This window comes from Odocoileus virginianus, chromosome 26 (assembly GCF_023699985.2).
Source record: "Odocoileus virginianus isolate 20LAN1187 ecotype Illinois chromosome 26, Ovbor_1.2, whole genome shotgun sequence".
NCBI lineage: Eukaryota > Metazoa > Chordata > Mammalia > Artiodactyla > Cervidae > Odocoileus > Odocoileus virginianus.
The window spans coordinates 40,583,522-40,609,594 of NC_069699.1; the positions used below are offsets into that span (position 1 = coordinate 40,583,522).

At 46.3% G+C, this 26,073-nt stretch overlaps 2 protein-coding genes across 2 annotated transcripts in view; one reads left to right on the forward strand and one right to left on the reverse strand.

Moving 5' to 3' along the window:
• Nucleotides 1–5,597: 5,597 nt before the first annotated feature.
• The window catches only part of ARHGEF3 (Rho guanine nucleotide exchange factor 3), a 305,770-nt gene continuing 285,294 nt past the window's right edge, over nucleotides 5,598–26,073 (forward strand). The window contains exon 1 of the mRNA XM_070455882.1: nucleotides 5,598–5,667. The gene's annotated coding sequence lies outside the window, so the exon portion shown is untranslated. The remainder of the gene's footprint in view (nucleotides 5,668–26,073) is intronic.
• SPATA12 (spermatogenesis associated 12) lies at nucleotides 9,570–10,260 on the reverse strand. Its single transcript, XM_070456135.1, is given in 3 exon segments — nucleotides 9,570–9,823; nucleotides 10,126–10,230; nucleotides 10,233–10,260. Coding segments are annotated over 3 exon segments (387 nt in total).

A 26,073-nucleotide genomic window follows, 5' to 3' on the forward strand; every position in this document is an offset into this window, starting at 1 on the left:
ACGAGATTCTTTAATCTGTGATTAAAGTGGGGCTTTGGTTTCAGGTACCTGGAACTTAGATCTCAGTCTGCCACTTTTGGGGGGACTCTTAAGCAGGTCACTTGAGCCAGTCAGGACTCAGTTTCTACATCTGGGAAATAAGTAATAGCTCAGTACCAAATGGGGCTGAGGTGAGGCTTAACTGTGAGCCCAAGCAGAGTTACGGTCATAGAACCCAGTACACAGTGAGCCCCCTTGCCTTTGGGGATGTGGTCACCTGGGGCAGGTTAAGGGATGTACAGTGATAAAGTGTGATCCCCTAGATATCTCCGTTAGCCCTGGTCTGGGTAGCAGAGGGCCTCAGTGACCACAGTGGAGTCCCTGTCTCCTGGAGGACTCAGTTCTGCAGGCAGTTGGCTGGGACCAACTACAGGAAATGGCTACTTGTAAACTGCTGATAGTGAACCCCAAAGGTATTACCTGGCTACTAGCCAACCTCTTTTTTCTCTGTGTTTCTCTTTCTTCTCTGTCACCACAGCAGAATTTGAGGATCCTCACTGGTGTGGTCCTGTCTTGGACCTCTGTGCCAGATTTTTCCTTCTCCCTCTCGAAGTCTCCAACCAGTCAGGCCTTCCTTGACCACTGTCCACCCTCATTCAGGTCCTGACACGCCTTCAGGAGCAGCTCCCATGTTTATGTGCCAGACCCTCTCACTCACTAGTCCGGCTGCTCCTTGAGGGCAGGCTGTGCCCCTTGCTTATGCCTTCCATGTGGGCTGGACTTTGCTTCTTTAACCAGCTTAAGACCCCAGCCCTACCACTGATTGGTCAGCAGGGCAAGTTACCTCATCTCCCTGGTCCTCAGTTTCCTCCTCTGTCTGATGGCGATAAAAATGCACCTGCCTATGGTGTGGCTGTCAGGATAAAGCAGGTGGAGGGGATAGTCCGGGTAGTCCAGTGCCTGGCACGTGGCAAGTGCGCACAGCCATCATTTGTCTCAGTTGTCATCAGGGTAAGCAATAACAGTTGCTAGTGAGTTTCAAAAGGCTTCCCAGAACAGTAAACTGCATCTATTGCTGCTTTGCAAATTGGGGTGAAAACCCCATTCGCTTACCATGGTCTCCAGAGCTGAGGGCCACTGGGGTGTCCTACATCCCCCGCCGAGTGGCTTGCGTTGTCTCAAGTTTGTACTCCCTGTGGGTCCTGTCTCCAGACTGTAGACTTAGGGTTGGTGATGACCTGTTGTGTATTAGAGTCACCCCTGTGAGTTGGACACCTGCTACCACCTGGGCGCGTCCCATACTCCCAGCAGGGTTTATGGCTTAGGTGTAACATCCCACCTTCAGGGCAGGGCGACATTGGATTTGAACCCAGGCATTTCCTGCTCTGAAGCACCTGTCTATCTTTCCACTCCACCTCCCGGTCTTGCTTCTCAGGTCTTCCTCAAGCCCAGATTATGACAGCAGATGGGACTTGCTTTTAGAGAAAGAAGTCTTTTACTGTATTAGCTGCTTGCAGAACATTGCTTAGGTTTGAACATGGAGATGAACACGTTACTCCTTCACAGGTGTCACCATCTCCTGGGGGAGAAGGTTAGTGTTGCTTCATCAACTGAATTCTCCACACTTTTCAAAGAAAGTGTGTGGGGGGTGGGCATCTGAACATTGCTAAAGGTAGAAGACTTGAATATTCCTTTCAGTGATCCACTTCTAGCATTTTCTCTGTAGGAAATAACCAGAACTGTGTATCAAAGTTAGTTATACAAAGATTTTCATCACTAAGCATTATCCCCGATGCTGAGAAGTGAGGATCAAATCAGATACCAGTCAGGACTGCTGATAAGAGGCACATTCATACCACAGACCAACGGGCGGCTCTTAACAGTCATGTAGAATATTTTATCACAAGGAAAAGGCTCACAATATGTTAAATGGAAAACAAAAAAGCACACAAAATAACAGTAGATGTTGCTGGGTATCAGTAACCTCAGATACGTATGATAACATACGATTATGGCAGAAAGTGAAGAGGAACTAAAGAGTCTCTTGATGAAAGTGAAAGAGGAGAGTGAAAAAGTTGGCTTAAAACTCAAAAAACTTAAGACTATGGCATCTGGTCCCATCACTTCACGGCAAATAGATGGGGAAACAATGGAAACAGTGACTATATTTTTGGCTCCAAAATTACTGCAGATGGTGACTGCATCCATGAAATTAAAAGACACTTACTCCTTGGAAGAAAAGCTATTACCAACCTAGACAGCATATTAAAAAGCAGAGACATTACTGTGCCAACAAAGGTCTGTCTAGTCAAAGCTATGGTTTTTCCAGTAGTCATGTACGGATGTGAGAGTTGGACTATAATGAAAGCTGAGTGCTGAATTGATGTTTTTGAACTGTGGTGTTGGAGAAGACTCTTGAGAGTCCCTTGGACTGCAAGGAGATCCAACCAGTCCATCCTAAAGGAAATCAGTCCTGGGTGTTCATTGGAAGGACTGATGCTGAAGCTCTAGTACTTTGGCCACCTGATGTGAAGAACTGAGTCATTGTAAAAGACCCTGATGCTGGGAAAGATTGAAGGCAGGAGGAGAAGGGGATGACAGAGGATGAGAAGGTTGGATGGCATCGTCGACTTGATGGACATGAGTTTGAGCAAGCTCCGGGAGTTGGCGATGGACAGGGAACCCATGGGATCGCAAAGAGTTGGACACAACTGAGCAACTGAACTGATGACTGGGTGGTGGTGATTGTGGGTGGGTTTTATCTTATTCTTAATATTTCTCTCAGCATTGGTCATATGAGTGGTATTATATTATCAGTGGGTTTTAAATGTGTGATCTCACAGGATGAGTGTTAAAGGTAACTGGTGGGCACTCGATGGCCGGGCTGGTGGTCTCCATCTCGGCCTTGCCCTTGTTGTGCCTTCTCAAGAGATGGCTTTCTCCAACTGTGCTCCCTGGTGCCTTATCCCAGCCCCTCACCCCTGCTTCCCTACCTGTCACCAGTTACAGCTCTTCACTCACTCTTTCGTGTGGAGACCTGCAGTACACACCCCAGCTTTCCCACCTGATGACTTAGGTGACAGCCTTGGTCCTATTCTACCTTGTCTTGCAAAGTTAGGAGAGATGGAGCTGAATTCAAGAATGAGCCCTCATGAACTGTTTCAAGGAGAAAAGGTGGCTGATCATCAGTATCTTCCGGCTTCTCTACCAGTTTTCAAACTCCATGGATAGTGACGCACATTTCCTGCTTATTCCCTCCACACACCCCACCACAGGACTCCCTTTGGGTGTATCACCTCTTCCCCAACAGTTTCCTAATCTAAGCCCAGGAGCCAAGTCCTCCTTACCCTCCCCCTAGCAGGCCCAAACCATGAGTAGGTGGGAGGTGATGGGGCACTGCATATAAACCGTTGTGGGTTTACATAGATTTGTTTCTGGCCTACACATTTCCTGCGGATCTGTTCTGATCTCTGGACACCCGGAATTGAAAAACAAAGGAAACTGAGGAGTGCATCCCCAGTAATAGTCAACACGCCCATTGCCTTTGCTGTGTCCGGGAGACTGACCCATTGCATCCATTCCTCACTCAGCAGCCACGGAGTCCCATCACCTCTGCCTGGGCCTTTCCACGGTCAGGGTCTCGTGTGTCACCCTGGCCACCAAGGCCCCTTTCCATTGGCTTCCAGAAGTGTGCCCTCTGCTCTCCCGCCTCGGCTTCCATGTCTCTCCTCTCCCCACATCCCACAGGAAGCCTTCCCACGCTCGAGTCTAGGCCGGCACTTCCCTTGTGTGTCTCTCAGCACGTCCTGCCCCCTCACCTGCCCAGTGATGGCTCTGACTGTTCCCACGTCAGCCGTGGGCTCCATGGGGTCAGGGACTATGTCTGTCTGTCTTGTGACACAGTCACTGCTGAGGTTCAGAGTCTGGCATGGTCTGTGGCATGTAGCAGATGCTCCAATCATTACATGGAATCTAATGGAAATAGAAATTTTATCTCGGACAACGCCACCTGAGTAGAGCACCAGGTGTCGACCTCTGGGGCGGAAGTGCCTGCCGAGCTCTGGCTTGTTGAGGGCGTGGAGGCCCTTTATTATTACCTACTAAATATGGCTGGCTGTAGTAAGTGATCTCCTACTGTGTGGAGGAGGGAGAGTAACCAAAGAGGTTTGGAAGAAAAGGTCGAGGACTAGGGATCTGGATATAGGTTTTGGCCTTGGAGATGGAGTTCTGGAGAGGGTGTGTGATCCTTACACAGGAAAGGGGTCGGTCATGAAGCACTGGGTTTGGGGTCAAGGTGTAGTGGAATGAAGTTGCCCCTGTTGGGATGAAAGTTCCTTTGCTCAAGATTGGTCAGTTTCTGGCCCAGAAGGTGGGCTGTGGGCTAGGAAGAGGTCACCCAGCCCTAGGAGGCTGAGTGCCTGCAAAGGAGAGACAGGAGTTTGCAATAAAGGGAGTCTCAGCTGTGCCAGATGAAGGTCTGAATGCCTGGTGCTGGTGACGGTGTGTGGGGGTGGTGGTGCCTGGGCTGGGAGATTTACATCCCAGCGGCTGCTGCCAGGGCAGGTCCCTCCTGGGAAGCCCTCGACATCCCCCTCCCCCTTGGGAGGTGGAATGAGGGGGTGGGGGTTAGAGCTCGCCCATGGAGAGAGTGAGGATGTCCACTCAGAACCTGATCCTCAGTTTACTGGCGGTATGGCTGCGGAGAAACAGCCCTGAAACTGGTGCTTTCTCCTCTGACCTGGGGGCTGGCTTCACTTTTCTAAGCTTCGGTTCCTGAGACGGCCCATACAAGCCCTAGACCTCACAAGGCTGTAGATCAAGCACCTGATGTCCTCGCCAGGCACATGAAAGCAGCTGATGAACTTTTTCTTTTTTATCATGGTTTGTACTTTCATAAGAGCTCATAACTAGTGTGTAGGGATTTTTTTTTTTTACTCCTGACTTTATGGGGTCCTGAGGACTGGAAGAATTTAATCTGTTGAATGGATGAATGAGTACAGAAAATGCTTTTAGTATTTAGATTCTCACGTCTATTTCGGCAGGAAAGACCCAGGCCACACTGCTGGCCGCTGTTCTCTCAAGCTCAGCATCCGCCCACAAACGTATTTTCTGAGAACCTGCTGGGCGCGCGGGGATTCGCCTTATTCTCACTCCCACAGTCGGGGAAAGTGAGGCTTGGGCAGGACCAGACACGCCCAAGGTCAGCCTGGTAGGCGAGGCTGGGGCTCCAAGCGCTGACCCGGGCCCTCGCCCGCCCTGGCCGCTCCTGCTGCCCAGGGCTCGGGAGTCGCCACAGCCCCCTTCGGTTGGGATACAGATCCCCGGAGCCACCGATTCGGGGGGCTGCGCATCCTTTTCCGAACCCAGTAAGTTATCTCCCATATGGGTGCTGGGCATGCCCCGGGGGCCAGGCCTCCCCTTCTCCGTCCCCAGCCTTCCCTGGGACCCCGACAGGGTGCAGAGTGGGAAGTACTGAGCAGCGGCCAAGCGTGACTGAGTTCGAGTTCCCCGCCACCCGGCCTGGCGCCCGCTGGGGTCCCCGGCCCGCCTCCCGCCCACGTGGCCGGCCCGGCCTCTCCGCCCCCGGCCTCGCCCCGCCCCGGGGAGCCGCCCCCGTAGCAGCCGCTGCCAGAGTCGTAGCCGCGGCGCGCGCCAGCCCCGCGGGTCGAGCCCGTCCTGGGAGCCGAGGTGAGTGTGGGTGTCTGGCCTGGAGCCCCGCTACTCCGCTAGACCTTCCCGGGCCGGAGACCCTGCTAGACACCCTGGGGCGGGAGGCTTTCCCGGACTGGTTCCTCTCCGCTTCACCCACCGAGCCGGAGCTAGACCCCACCTCCAAGCCGCCCTCGCTTATCCCGGTGCCCGCGGCACAGGGCGCGCTCCTGGCCCCGGGCACCCTGAACGCTCAGGGGAACCCCGGACGCGGCACAGGTAGGCAGTGCCACGACCAGCCCCGACCGGCCGCCGCTCTGCCTAGACCCTGCCTTCGACCCTCTGGTAGCTCTTGGGCTAAAAGTTCCCGGACCCACTTCCGGGGAGGGAGGTGCCACCTGTCTTGGGGTGCAGCCCCTTCCCCTCCGCGGGTCTTCCCGTCGGGCGCTGTTTGTCGGGGCTCGCAGGACCCACCAGTCACTCCGAGGCGGGGAACCCGGCTTTGGGCGCGCGGGGCGGTGGCTGCGGTCTCGGGCCCACTCGGGGTCCCGTGCTTGTTGCAGCTTGAACTAAGCGGAGGATCCAAGGATAGAGGAGGGGGAGGCGGACACCACGGGGTTAAGGCGGACCTCGGTCCCTCGCAGCCACATAGGGGCAAGCGTTTTCTGAGTGTGGAAGTTTCTACTGAGTCGAGTTCCCTTGGGCTTTGCCACGAGGAAGAACCGCGCTTGCAGTATCAGCGGCCTCATCAAGGGCTTATACACTGCTGCAAACTGAGTGGCTTGTTCCTCGAGGGTTCTCCATTTAATGCCTAAACCAGGCTTGCCTCCAGGACTGGGCAAGGATGTGAGAACTGCTAAACGGTGGTTGTCTTGGGTGAACTAGCAGAAACTTATTTTTAAGCAATTCATGCACGGCCCAGGTGTTACCACCTTCTGCCCTGGGGTGTGGAAGAGTTTTGCTATGTCTGGGTGTCAGCTGTGTAGTCTTGCGCAAGTTACTTCACCTGCCCATGCCTCAGTTTCCTCATCTGTAGAGTGGAGATGATAATAGTAGAAACCTTTAAAGGTTGTGTAAGATTTAAGTTTTTATTGTAGTGCCTGGTACAAGGTAAGTTCTCCCTTGGCTGGCTGTCCTTCTTGTTACTATTTTGACTGACATTTACAGAGCAGCACCATCCCTAACTCCCCTGTGAGCTAGGTGAGCAAGCTCCCCGCACTTCCCCATTTCCTGATAAGGACCTGAATTATTTACACAGTAGCTGTGGTGTCCCCTTCCGCCTTGGAACACTTGGGCTTTGCATTAACACTTCCTATACTTAACCAGCCTTGTGCGAAATGTTATCTCAGAATGTGAGATTAGAGATGACCTTTGTCAAGGACAGTCCTGGAAAACAGGGTCTTGGACCTTCTCTGGAGGCTCTGGGGTGTTGTGGGATGTTTCCCTCACTGGAGTGGAGCGGATAAGGTTTCATTAGGACCCCTTCAGGCCTTGGTCCCCCTGGCAAGCTGACATCTTCTATCGGAGCTAGATGAGGTAGTGTGGGAGTCTGTTTATGGGTCTGAGGGCCTGATCTTGTCCCCTCTCTTTCATTTACTCACCTCTAACAGGTTGTCCCTTCCATCAGTGGGGTGCTCCTGGGCTGAACCAGTTTAGTTTTTTGTAGCGGTGGTAACCACAGACAGACGTCCTGAACCTGGGGCTCTAAGAACCTTCTGAAATACACCTGAGATGCTTGGAGCACAGGTGTGTATTTTTTCAGAGGGTTTTCTTTACATCGTATTCTACGAAAGGCCCGCATCCCCCAAATGTGGGCCCTGAACGCCAGGTGGGAAGATGGGAGTTATGGTTCCCTATACAAGACAAGCCCACTTTTTTATGGAGTCAGAATGTCAGCATTTCCTCTGTCCCTGTAGGTAGAGGTGCACACGTGTTCCTTTGTGCCCTTGCTCAGAGCACACCTGCCAGTGGGAAGCTCAGAGTCAAATCAGCTCCGCCTTGACTTGAGAAAATCTGATAAAGAAGTCAGTGGGGAAAGAAGGCAGGCGGGGTGGAGGGAGACGTGTGTTTAGGGTCTGTGGTGGGGCCTTTAGGATAGAGTGCAGCTGATGAATATTTGAACTCAACTTGTCAGGAGACTTCTCAGACTTCTCTTTTGCACGTGCTTTTCCTTCTGCTGAGCACGCTCTTTCATCACCTTTTCTCATGTCTGGCACTTTCATGCCATGTAGCTCAGATGTTTCCTCTGTAGAAAAGTTTCCCCTGACAACTTTGTCCAGAGCAGCCCCTCTCTGTCAGTCTCTGTCATGTTCCCGCATTTTTTAAATTTACTTTTGCTTGCACTCGGTCTTTGTTGCTGTGTGAGGGCTTTGTCTAGCTGCAGAGAGAGAGGGCTAGTCTCTGAGTGCCGTGTACAGGCCTCTCATTGCGGTGGCTTCTCTTGTTGCGGAGCACGGGCTCTAGATGTGCGGGTTCAGAAGTTGGGGCGCATGGGGTCGTTGCTCTGCGGCGTGTGGGATCTTCCCAGACTAGGGATCCCCTGCGCTGGCAGGCAGATCTCTATCCTCTGCACCACCAGAGAAGTTCCGTATTCCCCCATTGTATTTTACTCTTGGCGCTTGCCTCAAATGGTTTTCCTCATGGATCTGCTCATGGGTTTGCTGTCTTCGTCCACCCAGAAGAACATAGAATCCTGTTGCCCTTGTTCCTGCTCCACTCTGGCCCCTGGCACACAGCAAGTGCTCACTAAATGTCCGTGAGGGGCAGCACGCATTGGGTATCCACTGGGGGAGGCTCGTGGAGGCTGGAGAGGTTTAGGTGTAGTGAAATGCAAAGGAACTGGCCCATAGGAATGCCAGTCTACAGCGTGACCTTTGAGGTCTCACAGTTCAGCCTGCAGTTTAAACCACCTCCACAGCACCTCCTCCTAGTTACTGCTTAACCCAAGCTTGGATCCTCCAGTGAAGGGAACTCGTTGCCTCCTGAGAGAGCCTGTTCCTGTCAGAGAAAGATGTGGGATGCAGAGAATGGGATGTCGTCCCCGTACCCCCTCTGATGAGGAGGAGAGGTGGACCAGTTTTTCTGGTCCATGTTGCATCCTGATCCTTTCGTCCACCACCCATCCATCCCAGTGAGCTGCCTCTCTTTCTCTGCCATCACCAAAGTTCCTGAGCCCCTGACCAGAACTCAGTGTTCTCCTGAGTCAAAAGTCGTTGGAGGGAGCCTGAGGCAAGGAGGCACCAAAGAAAACTGCAATTGTTTAGAACCGTTCAAGGCCAACCTCTGTATCATCCAGTCACTGGGCAGCAGGGGTGGGTGGCCATGAGGAATGGGGCTCTGTTTCTTTCATTCTTTTTGTTCTTTTTTGAGATTTGTCCAGTTAATTCCTTAATTAGTTTATTAATTATAGTCCTAGCTATATTTTTAGAAGATTAATCCTTGGACCCATTACCTTAATGGCCTGATTCGTGGCACCTCGCACAAACAGGTTGAAACTTGAATGAAAACAAAATGTTTATGTATATGATGCTAATTTATTGAGTCAGTTCCAGTTTCTGTGGGAGGTCACCAGTGTGATGAGTGGAGCGGGGTCCACTGTGGAGAGTTTTGGAGGAAAACCTTGCTTTTTTTCCCCATGTACCTTAGCCACTTAGCTCAGCTAATTTTCTTCACTTATTCAAGAATCACTTACGGAGGGAGTGCCCTGGCACTGGTCACACAGCCATCAAGGAAACCAACAGCGCTCCTGCCTTCAGAGTTCACATTGCAGGGATGAAGATGGGTAATAGACAACTAGACCCATAATAAGATGCCAAGGGGTGTGGTCAGTGTGATGAAGGAGATGAAACTGGGTAAGGGGATTCAGAGTAGCTGGGACGGAGGCAGGTTTGGTTTAAGTTAGGGAACCTCTCTCTGAGGAAGCAGTATTTGACTGGAAATGCTCAGCACTGTGTGCGCTTCTGGTTGACCAGGAGGCTGGTCTCTTTCCTTTCCAGAGGGTGGGACCTAGGGCAGTGATGTTCCTGAATCTGCTGCCTGGGCAATGAGCAGGAGCCTCGGGGGCTTGATGCGGGATTCTCATTGGTTATAGCTGTGTGTGTGTGTGTGTTGGACTGTACCGTGGGAAAGGAACTAACGTAGCAGCCTTCAGTAAATGCCAGTTAATCTGAACGGCTGTGCCTTGTGCCGCTGAGCCCTGCACCAACATCTTCATATATCTGTGTGTGTCACATACCCTCATTTTCCAGACCAGAAAACTGAGGTGTGGAGTGATGAATAACTTGGCAACTGTGTGTCTTCCTGGGCCTCTCATCAGTTGTCCTGAGAGAGAGAGACGGAGGTGAAGAGAATCTTCCCTGAATATCTGTTCAGTGACGTGAGGAGAGACAGGTGTCTTAAGTATCTTAGGCCTCTCTTGGGTGCACATCCCTGTGGAACGTCAGCTCTGGGAGGCGGAGCGAGTGCTCAGCCCCTGGCTCAGTGAGGGCTTGTGGGGACATTTGGTCCCCTGTGGGGACAGGGTCTCTGGTGGCCATGGAGGAACAAGGCTACAGGAGGTGATCACTTGCATGTCCCAGGTGTCTCCTGGCTTTTCCAAGGTGAAGCACAGGTTTTCAGGGCAGAACTGGACATGGGGCCCAAGTCAAAACAGAAACGCTCAGAAAGAGAGGCTGGGTCCCCTGGCCAGAGTTGGAGGACAGAGGAGGCAGCTTGGTGTCTCGCCTGGCTCAGCCAGCTAAAGAGCAAGCTAGTTAGTTAACCGGTCCAACTTGGCTCCTTATCCCAACACCCCACCTCCACTTTCAGCCAGCATATAGTAACTTTATGGGTCTGAATTTGCTGGTAGAACCCCAACCTCTGAATTCAACTCCAGTTCTGAGCTCCATAATATTTTCCTGAAGACTGGAGCAGAGCACTGACCTGGCTTTGAAGCAGATTGAAATGTCTGGAGGTTGTAGAGATGGCAGCTGGGGTCTTGTGTTCCAGTCTCTGCTGCGGTGTTAACCGAGGGAGTGACCTTGGACAAGGTGCTTAATCTCTCCAAGCCTGCTGCAGTGAACCAGTGAAGCTGCTCAGTCGTGTCTGACTCTTTGCATCTCATGGACTGTAGCCTTCCAGGCTCCTCCATCCATGGAATTTAGCCTTCCAGGCTCCTCCATCCACGGAATATTCCAGGCAAGAGTACTGGAGTGGGTTGCCATTTCCTTCTCCAGGGAATCTTCCCGACCCAGGGATTGAAGCCAGGTCTCTCACACTGTCGGCAGACCCTGTACCATCTGAGCCGCCAAGGAAGCCCCCAGACCTGTCTGCCCATCAGTAAAGGGAGGTAGTACTTGTCTGTACCTCAGAGTTTTGCTCTGAGGATTAATCGAAAAGATATTTGCAAAGTGTTTTCCCTGTTCACCGCCTGCATGTGGCCGGGCTTACTGGGGTCATCATCTGGTACTTAGGATTGACCCAGGTCACTCCATCACTTCTTTGTGCTCCTATCGAAAAAGTGTGTTCAGACACAGGAAGTTCTTCATTCAGATTTGGGGACTTCAGTGGTGTGGATGTTATTCTTTTTGGAGACTGTCTTATTAGACAAATCTGGATAATGGAGTTGGCGATTGGTTTATGTGAGACAGAGGCCAAGCTGAACTGTTGCCGAGACCTCTTGCCCAACTACAGCCCCCCCGTTCTCTCCCAGCAGTACCCTACATCGTCATGGCCATCATTCCCTGAGGGGCATATGACACCTTTGGAACTTGGCTGCTTCAATTCACTGTTCTGATTCACCTTCACCCCAGGTCCCCACGGGTTCCTGTAACAGAATGAACCTGACATCCTCCAAACACCCCAGAAGCTTTTCCACTTTCAAATCTCTGCTCCTGCTATTCCCACTACTTGGGATGCTCTTTTGCTCTTGTCCACTTTCACAGCTTCCCTCACTACCCAACTCCAGTGGCCTCTTCCTTTTTCTTCTGTTTTGGCTAGAAAAAAAAATTCTCTTTTGCATGCGTTGCCCTGATTATTTCTTAATACACAGAAAAGCAAGCAAATCAGAAATTGTAGAGTAAATAACGAAGTTCCACCTCCCTCATCCCAGGCTTACATCCAGAAAGAACATTTATGATCAGCTGGGTGTGTATTTGTCTTACAACCTTACATAACAAGTTTGTGTACCTGTGTATATTTTTTTAAAAGGCTAACATAATCACTTATTTTGTATGTATTCTTCTCCAGCCTTCCCCCCCCGCCCCGCCCCACATTTAACCATATGTCCCAGAACACCTTCTCTGTCCATATGCTCTCTTGTTTTTACCTGCCCTGGCTCTCACCTTCCCCTGGAAGAGTGTACAAATTTGTGTGGAAATGGATTTTCACTTCTCTTAGGCATGTACCGAGCAGTGGAATTGCAGGTTGTCTGGTGACTCAATGATTAACATTTTGAGGAACTGCCAGGTGTTTGCCTTGTGGCCCTTCCATTCTGCAGTCCCACCAGCAGTGTGTGAAGGCTCCAATTACTCCACATCCTCACCGATGCTTACCACTGTCCATCTTCTTGATCATTGCTGTTCTAGTCCATGTGAAGTGATCTCATTGTGGTTTTGATTTTCATTTTCCTAATGGTGAGGGATGTTAAATATGTTTTTTAACTTTATTTTTTAGAGCAGTTTTGGGTTTATAGTAAAACTGAGAGGAAGGTACAGAGATTTTCCCCTTGCTCCCTGCTCCCACACATGCCTAGCCCCCACCATTATTAGCACGGCTCACCAGAATGCTACATTCATCACCAAGGATGAACTTGCAGGGGCACTTCATGAACATCTAAATTCTATAGTTTACCTAAGGGCTCATCGCTCTTGGTGTTCTACTTTCAGTGGATTTGGCTGAGTGTACAATGACATATATCCATCTTAGCAATGTCAAACAGAATATTTCACTACTGAAAAACCCTCTGCTCTACCTGTTCACACCTTCCTCCACCCTCGCCGTATTCAATGGTCTTTTTGTTTTCTCCATGGTTTTGCCTTTTCTAGAATGTCACACTGTTGGAATCATACACTGTGTGTCCTCATTTTGGCTTATTTCACTTAGTAATATGAATTTAAGATTTCCCATGTCTTTTCATGAATTGATAGCACATTTTTAGCATTGAGTGACATTATCTGGGTGTATCCCAGTTTATTTTTCCCTTTACCTACTGAAGGCCATCTTGGTTGCTTCCAAGTACTGAAAATTATGAATAAAGCCTCTATAAACATCTCTGTGCAGGTTTTTGTGTGGACATAAGCTTTCAGCTCTTTTGGGTAAACACCGTGGAGTGGATCATATGATAAGAGTGTCCTTAATTTTTGTGGGTTTTTTTTGGCTGTGCTGGGTCTTTATTGCTACATGCGGTCTTTCTCTGTTTGCTGCGAGCAGAGGCTGCTCCTCGATGCGGTGCATGGGCTTCTCACTGCAGTGGTTTCTCTTGTTGTGAGCATGAGTTCTCGGCACGTGGCCTTCGGTTGTCTGGCTTCAGTAGGTGTGGCTGGCGTGCACAAGCGCAAGGGCTCAGAAGTTGTGGTGCACGGGGTTAGTTCTGCGGCATGTGGGATCTTCCCAGACCAGGCATCGATCCCACGTCCCCTGCACTGGCAGGTAGATTCTTGACCCCACATCACCAGGGAAGCCCCAGCGTGTTTAGTTTTTTGAGAAACCTTCAAACTGCCTTCCAAAGTGGCTGTACCGTTTTGCATCCCCAGCAGCAACATATGAGAGAGGGCCTGTTGCTCCACCTGCTAGTCAGCATTTAGTGCTGTCAGTATTTTGGATTTTAGCCTTTGCCATAGGTATGTAATGGTGTCCTCCTTGCTGTTTTATGTTTCCCTGTTGTCATATGATGATATGTAGCATCTTTTCCTGTGCTTACGTGCCATGTGTATATCTTCTTTGTCGAGGTGTCTTTTAAGGTCTTTGGGCCATTTTTCATTCAGATGGTTTCTTATTATTCAGTTTTAAGAGTTCTTGGTATATTTTGTGTAACAGTCCTTTATCACTTGTGTCTTTCACAAATACTTTCTCCCACTCTGGCTTATCTTCTTTTACTCTTGGTATTATCTACTGCAGAGCAGAAACTTTTTTTAATTTTATGAAGTCCAGTTTATTAATTATTTCATTCATGAATTGTGTTATTGGTGTTGGATCTAAAAAGTCATCACCATTACAAAGTATTCTAGGCTTTCTGCTGTTTTATTTTTTGGGAGTTTCAGACATTTGCATTTTACAAGGTCTGTGATGTATCTTGAGTTAATTTTTGTGAAGGATGTGATGTCTATGTCTAGATTTTCTTTTTTGTGTGTGGATGTTCAGTTGTTCTCAGCACCATTTGTGGAAAAGATGGTCTTTGCCCCACTGTACTGCCTTTGTTCTTTGTCAAAGATCAGTAGACTGTATTTATGGGGGTCTATTTCTCTGCTCTCTGTTCTGTTCCATTGATTTTTTTTTTTTTTTTGGTCTCGTCTTTTGCCAGTACTGTGCTGTTTTGATTACTGGAGCTTAATAGTAAATCCTGCCTTGTGGTGTCAGCCCTCCAACTTTGTTCTCCCTCAGTATTGTGTTGATTGACTATCTTTTAATGTGTTTATCAGCCATTTGTATATTGTCTTTGGAGAAATGTCTGTTCAGATCTTTTGCTTATTTGAAAAACTGGGTTGTGTTTTTACTATTGAGTTATAAGATTCTTTATATATTTTAGATTCAGTCTCTTATCAGTTAGATACATAATTTTTCAGTATTTTCTGCCATTCTTTCGGTTGGTCTCTTCACTTTTTTGATGGTGTCCTTTGAAGCCCAAGGTTTTAATTTAGGTGAAGCCAACTTACCTGTTTTTTTTTGTGTTGCTTCTGCTTTTGGTGTCTTAACTAAGAAACCTTTACCTAATCTAAGATCATAAAGGCTTATGGCTAAATTTTCTTCTAAGGATTTTACAGTTGTAGCTCTTTTATTTAGGTCTTTGATCCATTTTGGGTTAATTTTTGTGTGTGGTGTGAGGCAGACCAGTACCGCTTCATTCTTTTGCATGTGGATGCCCTGTTGACCCTGCACGGTCTGTTGAAAAGACTGTTCTTCTATTGAATTTTTTTGACATCCTTGTCAGAAATCAGTCACAAATGTGTTTATTTTTGCATTCTCAGTTCTATTCTATTGATCTATGTGTCTGTACTTATGATACTACCATTGTCAGTTCTATCTTGATTATTATACCCTTGTAGTAAGTTTTGAAATCAACAATTATGAATTCTTTCAACTGTTCTTTTCTGTGATTGTTTTGGCTCTTTTGGGTCCCCATATGAATTTTAAGATCAGCTTAAAATTTAAGATCAGCTGTCAATTTCTGCAAAAAAGACAGCTAAGTATTTGACAAGGGTTGTACTGAGTCTGTAGTCAGTGGGAAGTTTGACAGTCGCATCGATACTAAGTCCAGTCCTGAAATACTTTTCCTGGGTGCATCACTCACTTCCACCGGTCGTTGTCTTATGGGGACATGCTCAGAGGCCCACCCTTCAGGCTGCACAGACAAAAATCCAGGAACATCAGCATCTTTTTTCATTGTTGAAGAAAGTGACACCATATAGTGTAGTGTTCAAGGCTGAAGGCCTTGGCTAAGACATTTAACACCCGATTTTGTGGAATGGGAGTGCATCTGGCACTGACCAAGCATACGACCGACCTGCTCCCTTTACTCTGAGGCTGTGATGAAGATCCCTAAAGATACTCCCCATTTCCCCCGCCTCCATGCCTCGAGAAATGTGGTGAGAACTAAGGACCCCACACCCTGGAGGTACCAGGGAATGGTGGAAGGCATTGGAGTAAGGCTGCATCTTAACTTGTTTTATCTACTAGGCAAATAGATTGCATTTAACGGGAGGGTTTTTGCTGCTAAAGCAATTGCCCCCCCATCATAGTTTGAAGAATGGAATAAAAATAAGAACGGAATGCTATCACATATTAAAAGATTAGTTTACACCCCTACACGCACTTATATGTTCCAGATGTAATGCCTTGACACAAGCCCAAGGTTGTATTCTCACAGAAGAAGAAATAAGAAGCACAGCACCTACATGTGCATCTGTAGGAACCTGGTTTTCTGAATTTAAGGAACAACCTGGGGACTCCATTGGAAACTGCAAATCCACTCACACCTCAGCTTACTCTCAGCTGGGACAAGGAGCTCCATTTTAAACAAAACAGTGCTGATGCATGTGTGTGTGTGTTTGTGTTTGTCTGTGGTGGGGGATTGGAGTTGTTTATCACTGCTGTTACAAAAAAGTTGGGGCTGAGTTTTTCATTTTTGGAGGGGAAAAACTTACATGCAATAGAAATTATTTTGAGATCTTCAAAATCTAAGCTCCTTTGATTTAACAGATTCCCTTTACCTAAGCTATAAGAACAGTTGATAGGGATTTCATTTCCATTCTTAAGTGAGGAGTGTGTGTGCCTGCAAGTGTGGCTGGAAAGTTTGGGGAAAAACACAGTGACATAACCCAGCCCCCAAACAAGGAAGCACATTACAGAGCTGAGGTTCCAGCCTCAGAAGGTACAGCTTAACTGACCTTATGTAACCTCTCTTTATGACACATCTCCCGGGGGGTGGGGGTGGGGGAGAGAACTGTGTCTCTCCAGCATGGCTTTAATTTTACAAAGCCCTGTGCAGCCTTGCAGACTCAAGTGGTTTTCTTAGCAAATCACATTTCATGTGTTCTGGGCTGGGCAGGGCCTCACTAATCCTTGGCCAGCATTGTGAGTCAGAAAATATTTAAATGACCGCCTGAGTCCTTTGAGGAGAGAGAGTTGGCAAGTTAACTTAGGGAGCTGGAGTGACTCTTAAGCAGCATTGCAGGAAACAGGCGTAAAATTGACACCAATGTTAGCAGCTTTCTTTTACTATACTAGTAAAGAAAGGCGTATTACCTCTTAGAGTGAGATAATAATGACAATGCTACCAAGTTTTATTGAGCACTTACTATATGGTGGAAGCTGGCTTTTCACACTTGTTTTTCATTGTGACCCATTGTAAGACAAAAATCTAAACAGTCTGTGTGTGTGTGTATGCACACATATCTACAACAAATTTGGTAACACAATACTCACCCTCTGTATGTCTAGTGTCCTCTGATAATTCCTACATTAATGAATTTATGCTAACAAATGATGGTTGTGAGACCCACTAGATTTATTTCACTAATAGGTCAGAAACTTACTATTTGAAAAACACTGCTACACAATTTACATTGTGTTTCATATGTGCTATCACATTTAATTCTTACAGCAGACTCATGGAGGGGGTATTATTTACCCCCATTTTATATATAGAAAAATTGAGGTACACAGAGGTAACTTGCCCAGGGTCACCCTGTGAATGATAGTGAAGCTGGACTTGAACCCAAAAAGATCTGGTACTGTTATCAGTTCAAAGGAATATGGTGTAAGTTAGTATCCTAATGAGTTGTTATACCCTGAAAAAAATAGCCGTAGAAAGGATACAAAATTATTACCACTAGTATGATGTATAGTTGCACTTAAAATTGATGTAAATACTTTGATGAGTTTGATCAATATATAGACAGGTGTTATTCTTCCTAGATTTGCTGTATTTTGTGGGGGTTTTTTGTTTACCTTTTAAATCATGTAATGACGACATTTTATGAAAGTGTTGGTTGTAAGAGATGATTTCTGATAGGAATTCAGTTATTTTAGGAGTGCATTAGGGTTCTCCAGAGAAACAAAATCTGTAGTATACAAAAGGCTGTAGAATATTATCATCAGTTCAGTTCAGTCTCTCAGTCTTGTCCGACTCTTTGTGACCCCATGAAATGCAACACGCCAGGCCTCCCTGTCCATCACCAACTCCCAAAATTTGCTCAAACACATGTCTGTTGAGTCGGTGATGCCATCCAACCACCTCATCCTCTGTCGTCCCCTTCTCCTTCCACCTTCAGTCTTTCCCAGCATCGGGGTCTTTTCACATGAGTCAGTTCTTCAGATCACGTGGCCAAAGTATTGGAGTTTCAGCTTCAACATCAGTCCTTCAAGTGAATATTCAGGAGTAATATCCTTTAGAATGGACTGGTTGGATCTCCTTGGAGTCCGAGGGACTCTCAAGAGTCTTCTCCAACACCACAGTTCAAAAGCATCAATTCTTCAGCGCTTAGCTTTCTTTATAGTCCAACTCTCACATCCATACATGACTACTAGAAAAACCATAGCCTTGACTAAATGGACATTTGTTGGCAAAGTAATGTCTCTGCTTTTTAATATACTGTCTAGGTTGGTCATAACTTTCCTTCCAAGGAGTAAGCGTCTTTTAATTTCATGGCTGCAGTCACCGTCTACAGTGATTTTGGAGCCCCCCCAAATAAAGTCTGCCGCTATTTCTACTGTTGCCCCATCTATTTCCCATGAAGTGATGGGACTGGATGCCATGATCTTAGTTTTCTGAATGTTGAGCTTTAAGCCAACTTTTTCACTCTCCTCTTTCACTTTCATCAAGAGGCTCTTTAGTTCTTTGCTTTCTGCCAGAAGGGTGGTGTCATCTGCGTATCTGTGGTTACTGATATTTCTCTCAGCAATCTTGACTCCAGCTTGTGCTTCATCCACGCCAATGTTTCTCATGATGTACTCTGCATAGAAGTTAAATAAGCAGGGTGACAATATACAGTCTTGACATACTCCTTTTCCTATTTGGAACCAGTCTGTTGTTCCATGTCCAGTTCTAACTGTTGCTTCCTGACCTGCATACAGGTTTCTCAGGAGGCAGGTCAGGTGGTCTGGTATTCCCAGAATTTTCCAGTTTGTGGTGATTCACATAGTCAGAGGCTTTGGCATAGTCAATAAAGCAGAAAAAGATGTTTTTCTGGAACTCTCTTACTTTTTCAAAGATCCAATGGATGTTGGCAATTTAATATCTGGTTCCTTTGCCTTTTCTAAAACCAACTTGTACATCTGGAAGTTAACAGTTCACATATTGCTGAAGCCTGGCTTGGAGAATTTTGGGCATTACTTTACTAGCATGTGAGATGAGTGCAATTGTGCGGTAGTTTGAGCATTCTTTGGCATTGGAATGAAAACTGACCTTTTCCAGTCCTGCAGCCACTGCTGCGTTTTCCAAATTTGCTGGCATATTGAGTGCAGCACTTTCACAGCATCATCTTTTAGGATTTGAAATAGCTCAACTGGAATTCTATCACCTCCACTAGCTTTGTCTGTAGTGATGCTTCCTAAGGCCCAACTTGACTTCACATTCCAGGATGTCTGGCTCTAGGTGAGTGATCACACCATGGTGATTTTCTTGGTCATGATCTTTTTTGTATAGTCCTTCTGTGTATTCTTGCCATCTCTTCTTAATCTCTTCTGCTTCTGTTAGGTCTGTATCATTTCTGTCCTCTTTATTGAGCCATCTTTGCATGAAATGTTCCCTTGGTATCTCTAATTTTCTTGAGGAGATCTCTAGTCTTTCCCATTCTACTGTTTTCCTCTATTTCTTTGCACTGATCACTGAGGAAGGCTTTCTTATCTCTCCTTGCTATTCTCCGGAACTCTGCATTCCAAAGGGTATATCTTTCTTTTTCTTTTTTGCTTTTCACTTCTCTTCTTTTCACAGCTACTTGTAAGGCCTCCTCAGACAGCCATTTTGCTTTTGTAATGCTGAAGAAGCTGAAGTTGAATGGTTCTCTGAAGACCTACAAGATCTTCTAGAACTAACACCCAAAAAAGATGTCCTTTTCATTATAGGGGACTGGAATGCAAAAGTAGGAAGTCAAGAAACACTTGGAGTAACAGGCAAATTCGGCCTTGGAATACAGAATGAAGCAGGGCAAAGGCTAATAGAGTTTTGTCAAGAGAACGCACTGGTCATAGCAAACACCCTCATCCAACAGCACAAGAGAAGACTACACATGGACATCACCAAGCGGTCAACACCGAAATCAGATTGATTATTTTCTTTGCAGCCAAAGGTGGAGAAGCTCCATACAGTCAAGAAAAATAAGACTAGGAACTGACTGTGGCTCAGGTCGTGAACTCCTTTTGCCAAATTCAGACTTAAATTGAAGGAACTAGGGAAAACCACTAGACCATTCAAGTGTGACCTAAATCAAATCCCTTATGATTATACAGTGGAAGTGAGAAATAGATTTAAGGGACTCGATCTGATTGACAGAATGCCTGATGAGCTATGGACAGAGATTCATGACATTGTACAGGAGACAGGGATCAAGACCATATCCAAGAAAAAAAAGAACATAACAGTGTATAATGTATCAGTGTATAATGATGTGTTATGCATAATATACATATTATACAATATTATATAATAGAATTTTTACATATTATATATATACACACACACACACACACACATACATACATACTATATACATTGGGAGAGTGAGCAAGAGTGAGAACAAGAGAAGGAGAGAGATATTTATTTTGAATAATTGGTGATTCTTGTATGTGATCGTCGAGGCTTGGCAAGTTAAAAATATGCAGAGTAGGCTAGCAAGCTGGAGACTCAGGGAAGAGTTGCAGCTTGAATCCCAAGGCCATCTGCTGGCACAGTGCCTTCCTGCTAGTGGAGATCAGTCTTTGTTCAGTTAAGGCCTTCGACTGTTTGGATAAGGCCCACCCATATTATGAACACAGCTTGTTTAACTCTGTTGATTTAAATGTAAATTTTATCTAAAAAAAAAAATTCCTGTACCTTCACAGAAACATCTTGAATAATGTTTGATGAACTATCTGAGCCTTAGGGTCTAGTCAAATTGATATTTAATATGAAGTATCACAGAGGTTAAGATACTGTTTGAAGTTGTTCAGAAGAAAGGAATAAAGCAATGGGAAGCAGATTTCAGAAAGAACTCTGTCTGCCTTGACTGACTAACTGCAAGACAAGGCCATCCCTCTGCAGGTACAGAGCCACAGACAGCATGGATTGGCAGATGGGATGGGGGCGGGAGTGGCTCAGATTTTCTGCCTTTAAGTTGAATGGATTTTTCTTGCATTTCAGTTTTAGATCAGAGGCCTGAGAATTCATGGCCCTAACTGAGCAGGGCCATTTATCTGCAGCTACTGGGTGCTTGTTCAGTATTTTTCTCAATTGCTTTATGTGCTAATGTGGCATTTGCGTTTTAGCTTAACCTTGGGCTGCTCCTGTCTCCTGAGCCACCAGCTGTGACACAGTTGTGGTGACCTGTGGGTCACTGGCCACAGGAACCGTTGGTGCCCAGGGCTGTCTTCGGGGGAACTCAGGCTGCATGTGTAAACGTGGTATCCCAGACAACATTATTATAGTTTTAATTGTATCTTTTTTTAAAATTGAGATATGTCAGATACCATAAAGTCAATCCACATTAAAATATATAATTTAGTAGTAGTTTTTAGTATATTCACAAGGTTGTGCAGTCATTGCAACTGTCTGATTCCAGAATATTTTCATCATCGCAAAGTACATTTTGAAAGTAAACATTCAAGAACACTATCCCATGATGAGGTCTGTCCCATCAGTACATAAACATGCATGCTGTTATTTTTTCCAATTTAAAGAAAGAAATAAAACAACTCACGCACTTCTTTCCTTCAGTCAGACTCCCATTTCTTCTCACTTGAGAGCAGAATTTCTTGAAAGAATTGTCTGCACTTGCTGACTCCCAATTGTTTGCCACCCTGTGCTTTCTGACTATTTTTTAATAAAAAAAAAGTGATAAGCTATACATAACATAAAGTTTAGCATCCTAAGTGTCCAATTTAGTTAAGTACGTCCACACAGTTGTGCAGCAGTTTCCTGAATTTTTCATCTTGCAGAACTGAAACCTGATATTCATTAAATGACTGTTCTCCCTTTCTCCCTCTCCCCAGACCCTGGTAGCCACCATTCTGTTTTCCATCTCTATGAATTCACTACTCTAGATGCGCCCTACAAGTAGAATCAATATGTGTATTTATTGGTGAGGTGGTATTTGTCTCTTTTGGTGACTGGCTTCTTTGATTTAGTTTAATGTCTTCAGTTTACACCCAAGTTGTAGCATGTGTCAGAATGTGCTTCGTTTTTTTTCCTAAGGCTGAATAATATTCCATTATATGTAAAAGATCACATTTTGATTATCCATTCATCTGTTGTGGAGGCATTTGGTTTGCTTCCACTTTGGCAACTGGATAATGTTGCCACCCCAATTCTCTATCTCTTTTTTCTTTCTTTATTGAAAATATCTTGGCTGTGCTGTACAGTATGTGAGATGTTATTAGTTCCCCCAACCAGGGATCGAACCTGGGCCCCCTGCATTGGCAGCGAGGCGTCTTAACCACTGGACCACCAAGGAAGTCCCACAATAGCCTTTTGAGCCCATTATTCGTCATGAACATCTCTTGCCCAGGTCTGAAGTGACTGCTGTGTTCTTCATCCCAGCGGCCCATTCTCTAGTCCCATCCTGCTTGGCTACCAGCAGTGTTTGACAGTTGGTCATTTTCTCTTCCTTGCAGCTCTTTCGTTCCCTCACTTCAGGACACTGGGCTTCTTCCCACATCTCAGTCAAGGGCAGTTCTATCACTGCTCGTCACCCTTGCTGCTACCGCCCTTGTCCAAGCCCGTCGTCAGTGTAACTCGGCTTCTCACTTCCTTCACCTCACTTAGATGTCGCCTTCTCTGGCCATGATATCTGAACTATTGCCACTACCCCCAACACTCCTCTCCACCTTTCTAGATTTATTTTGTCTCTTAACTTCTGTCACCGTCCAGTGTAGCGTATATTTTGCTTATTCATCTTATCCGTCTTCTGCCTCCCTTACTAGAATGGAAATTCCATGAGGGCTGGGGTTTTTCTCCTGTTTTGCTCCCTGCCATATCCCCCACACTTCACTTGGCACTGAGTAGACACTCAGTATTTGTTGAACCAGTAAATAAAATTTGGAAAAGTAGAGATTAAAAGCCATTTATGATTCTTTCATTATGATACAATTCTTGCCCTATTTTCTTACATGTGAACTGTTACATGTAAGTGTGGCTGTATTTGTGTGTCCTGTTTTTTCCCACCAGACATTACCCCGTAAGACTTCTTTTTTTCTTAAATTGCTACATAATCTTCATGATTGCTTGCTAAACAGCTGCATATTGTTTTCACTGAATGGATGTAGCAATTTTATTTAACCTTGTTGTTTTGTTTAGTACTATTGGGCAGCTTCCAATTTGTTGCTATTGGAGATTACACCACAGTGTGTGTCAGGCATTTGCCCTGCCTCCCTCCCTCTCCTCTGAAAAGAGTCCTCATTCTTTTGACCCCAGAAGGAGACTGCGGCCCAGGCTGGGCCCATCATGGTTCCCCAGCCACTTGGCTGTGGTGATTGGTCCAGGGATGCATATAGGCCCAGCCAGGACAGGCCATGGGCTTCCCTCAGGTCGCCCTTACTCGAAAGTGGCAGAACAGATGCTCAGAGGCACCAGAGCCGTAAGGAAGGGACCCCTTCCTTACAGAGAACAGAGTGACGACAGTATAAGCGGGGAGACGGGCACATCGCCTGTGGATCCGGTGCCTGGGCTGAGCTGTTTCATTATGCTTCCGACAGATTCCCCTTTTTCACTGATGTAGATGGAATTGGATTTCTCACCACACAGAGAGAGTCTAGAATAATCCAACTCAATGGAGCATCCCCACTCACTCCTACCCCTTGCCCCCTTTCCCTTTTTTAGTTCTTTAGTCCAGAGCAAGGAAAGAGGTTACAGGGTACCTAAGGCATCTTTCAGGGCAGAAAATGCATTTTAGCAGAAGAGCTCAATTATTATTATTGGTTTTTTTTTTTTTTTTGGTCATACTGGAGAGACGATGTGAAAGCATCATCAATCTGTATTCGGATGCTGACACTGCTAACTGGTAGAGGTAACCTCAGTTTATCTGTCTGTAAAATGGGGGTGAAAATAATCACACCCCACCTCAGGGAACTATTTTGAGGACTATATGAGTTAACACACAAAACCCTTCAGAATGGTGTGTAGCGGAGTGAGGGAACGCTCACTGAGCATTAGCTGTGGCAGCTGCTGGGTTATGATGCCCAACTCTTAAAGGGTGTGCATGCTCAGTCATGTACAATTCTGCAGCCCCGTGGACTGTGGCCCGCCAGCCTCCTCTGTCATCGGAATTTTCCAGGCAAGAATGCTGGAGTGAGTTGCCATTTCCTCCTCTAGGGGATCTTCCCGACCCAGGGACCAAACCTGCATGGCTTGCATCTCCTGCATTGGCAGGCGGATTCTTTACCACTGAACCACTTGGGAAGCCCATCTTAAAAGGGCAAGAGGAGTTAAACATAGAACTCCCATGTGAGGTATGAGAGCAATTCCATTCCTGTGTGTCTACCCAAAAGAATTGGGTACACCCGTAAGTATACCCAGAGATACTTGCACACCCATATTCATACCAGTGCTATTCACAGTAGCTGAAAAGTGAAAACAGCTCACGTGTCCGTTGGCACATGCATGGACAGACAGGCTATGGCACATGCATACAGTGGCACGTTACTCAGCCACAGAAAGGAGGGAGACAAGCCCCAACTTGGATGTACCTTGAAAACAATGCTAAGTGAAGTAAGCCAGGCTCAAAAGGACAAATAGTGTATGATTCCACTTACATGAGGTATGCATAGGCAAGTTCATATAGATAGGAAGTAGAATGAAGGTTACTAGGGCCCGGGGGAGGGAGACCCCTGCTATGTATTAAGCAACTCGTGTTTAATGAGTATGGAGCTTCCGTTTGGAATGATGAAAAAGTTTTGAGACGGACAGTGGTGATAGTTGTACAACATTGCGAGTGTACTTAATGCTACTGAATTGTATACTTAAAAATGGTTAAAATGGTAAATTTCATGTTGCAAATTTTTCCACACCAAAAGAAAAACAAAAAACAACAACAACCCAACAAAACCTGTAAGAGGGTGTGAACTATGGTGGGTCTCCTGGACTTTTTCTTTACATGCTCAAGTTAACTCAAAATGAAGTGAACCACGGTGGAAAAAACAGTACAGACTGAAACAGGAGTGGCGGTGGTGGCAGTGGCAATGGGGTAAACTACCCAGGAGCCCGCAGCATCCTTCTAATGTTTCATACTGCAGGCTGGGACCTGGCGTGGGACAAGCAGGCCCCCAGGCCAGAGGGTGGAAGATGAGGGACAAGGAGAGGGTCCAAATGAGTGTTCTTAGTGACTGTCAGTCCTGTCCCTGGGTCAGGTGGGCCCAGCCCAGAACCGGAGACCATGTGAGTCACAGCTCACCCTCCAGGGAACAGAGGGATGTGGCAGGGAGGGGCTGGGTTGTGACTCAGAGGCCTTGGCCTCTGTGAGCTTCCCGCCAGGTGGGTGGAGGCCCCCTCTGATTCCCAGATGGGCTTCCCCCTGTGGGGGTGGAGGCAGGGGTGCCCACCTCTGTGCAGGCATTGAGGAGGCTCCCCAGCGGAGCCTTAAAGTTGTCCAGAGTTCTTTCCCCACTCGTTTTTGGAAACACAAACACAATAATAATAGCAGCGACATTGCTTGAGCAATATGCTCAAGCTCCGGGCTCTGCACATTTAATCTTCTTCAAGCCTCATCTCACCTTGTCAACTAGTCTTATCAGTCCCACTTTACAGAAGAGAAAATGGGCTCGTAGGGATGAAGCAACTTGCCTGAGGCCACACACAGGCTGCAGGTGGCAGAGATTCAGGAGGCTGGACTTGTAACCATGACGACACATAAACACACACACACACATTCGTGCAAGATTAGACTCCATTATGTGACTTTATCTCTGGGTCTTAGTTTTAAAGACAACTTTAATACTTTTTTCTTTGTGATGATGAAAAAAAGTTGGAAAATACAGATAGCAAGTATATTTAACAACAAAAAGACCATTCATTCTGGTTGCATTTTAGCATTTCAGTTCATTTTTATTGGTTCCTTTGGGATCCTGAAGAGTGAATGACATTAAACAAACCCAGTGAGTACTGAGTGCCCCTCAATCTGCAGGACACTATGAGTATCACAGTCATGACAGTTCTGCCCAATGTTTGTAAAACTGTGATGGTATTTCAGAAGGACCAGGCTCATTTGGAACAAATTACTTTAAATATTCCAACAAATAGGTGTAGTATAGTGTGCCCTGGAGGGGGCAAGCTATAATATAATATTCGTTTCTAAGGCATTGTTTTTCTGTGTGTAAAAGGCCACATGTCTTGTTTAATGGAAAGAAACTTGTTCTTTCAGTATTTTATTTGAAAGAGGTTGTGGGAAATATGTAATTTTCCCCTACTTACAGCCACTTCTTAAAGAATGTGGCAATGATGAGAACAGGACCAAAAAGTTAAAATCTAATGAATGGAGGGAGGGGAGGGAGATTCATCTTAGCCAATAGTTTAAATCTCATCTCCTGAAATTTTATTGGAGTTAATCAGTTGGCAACCTGACTCAT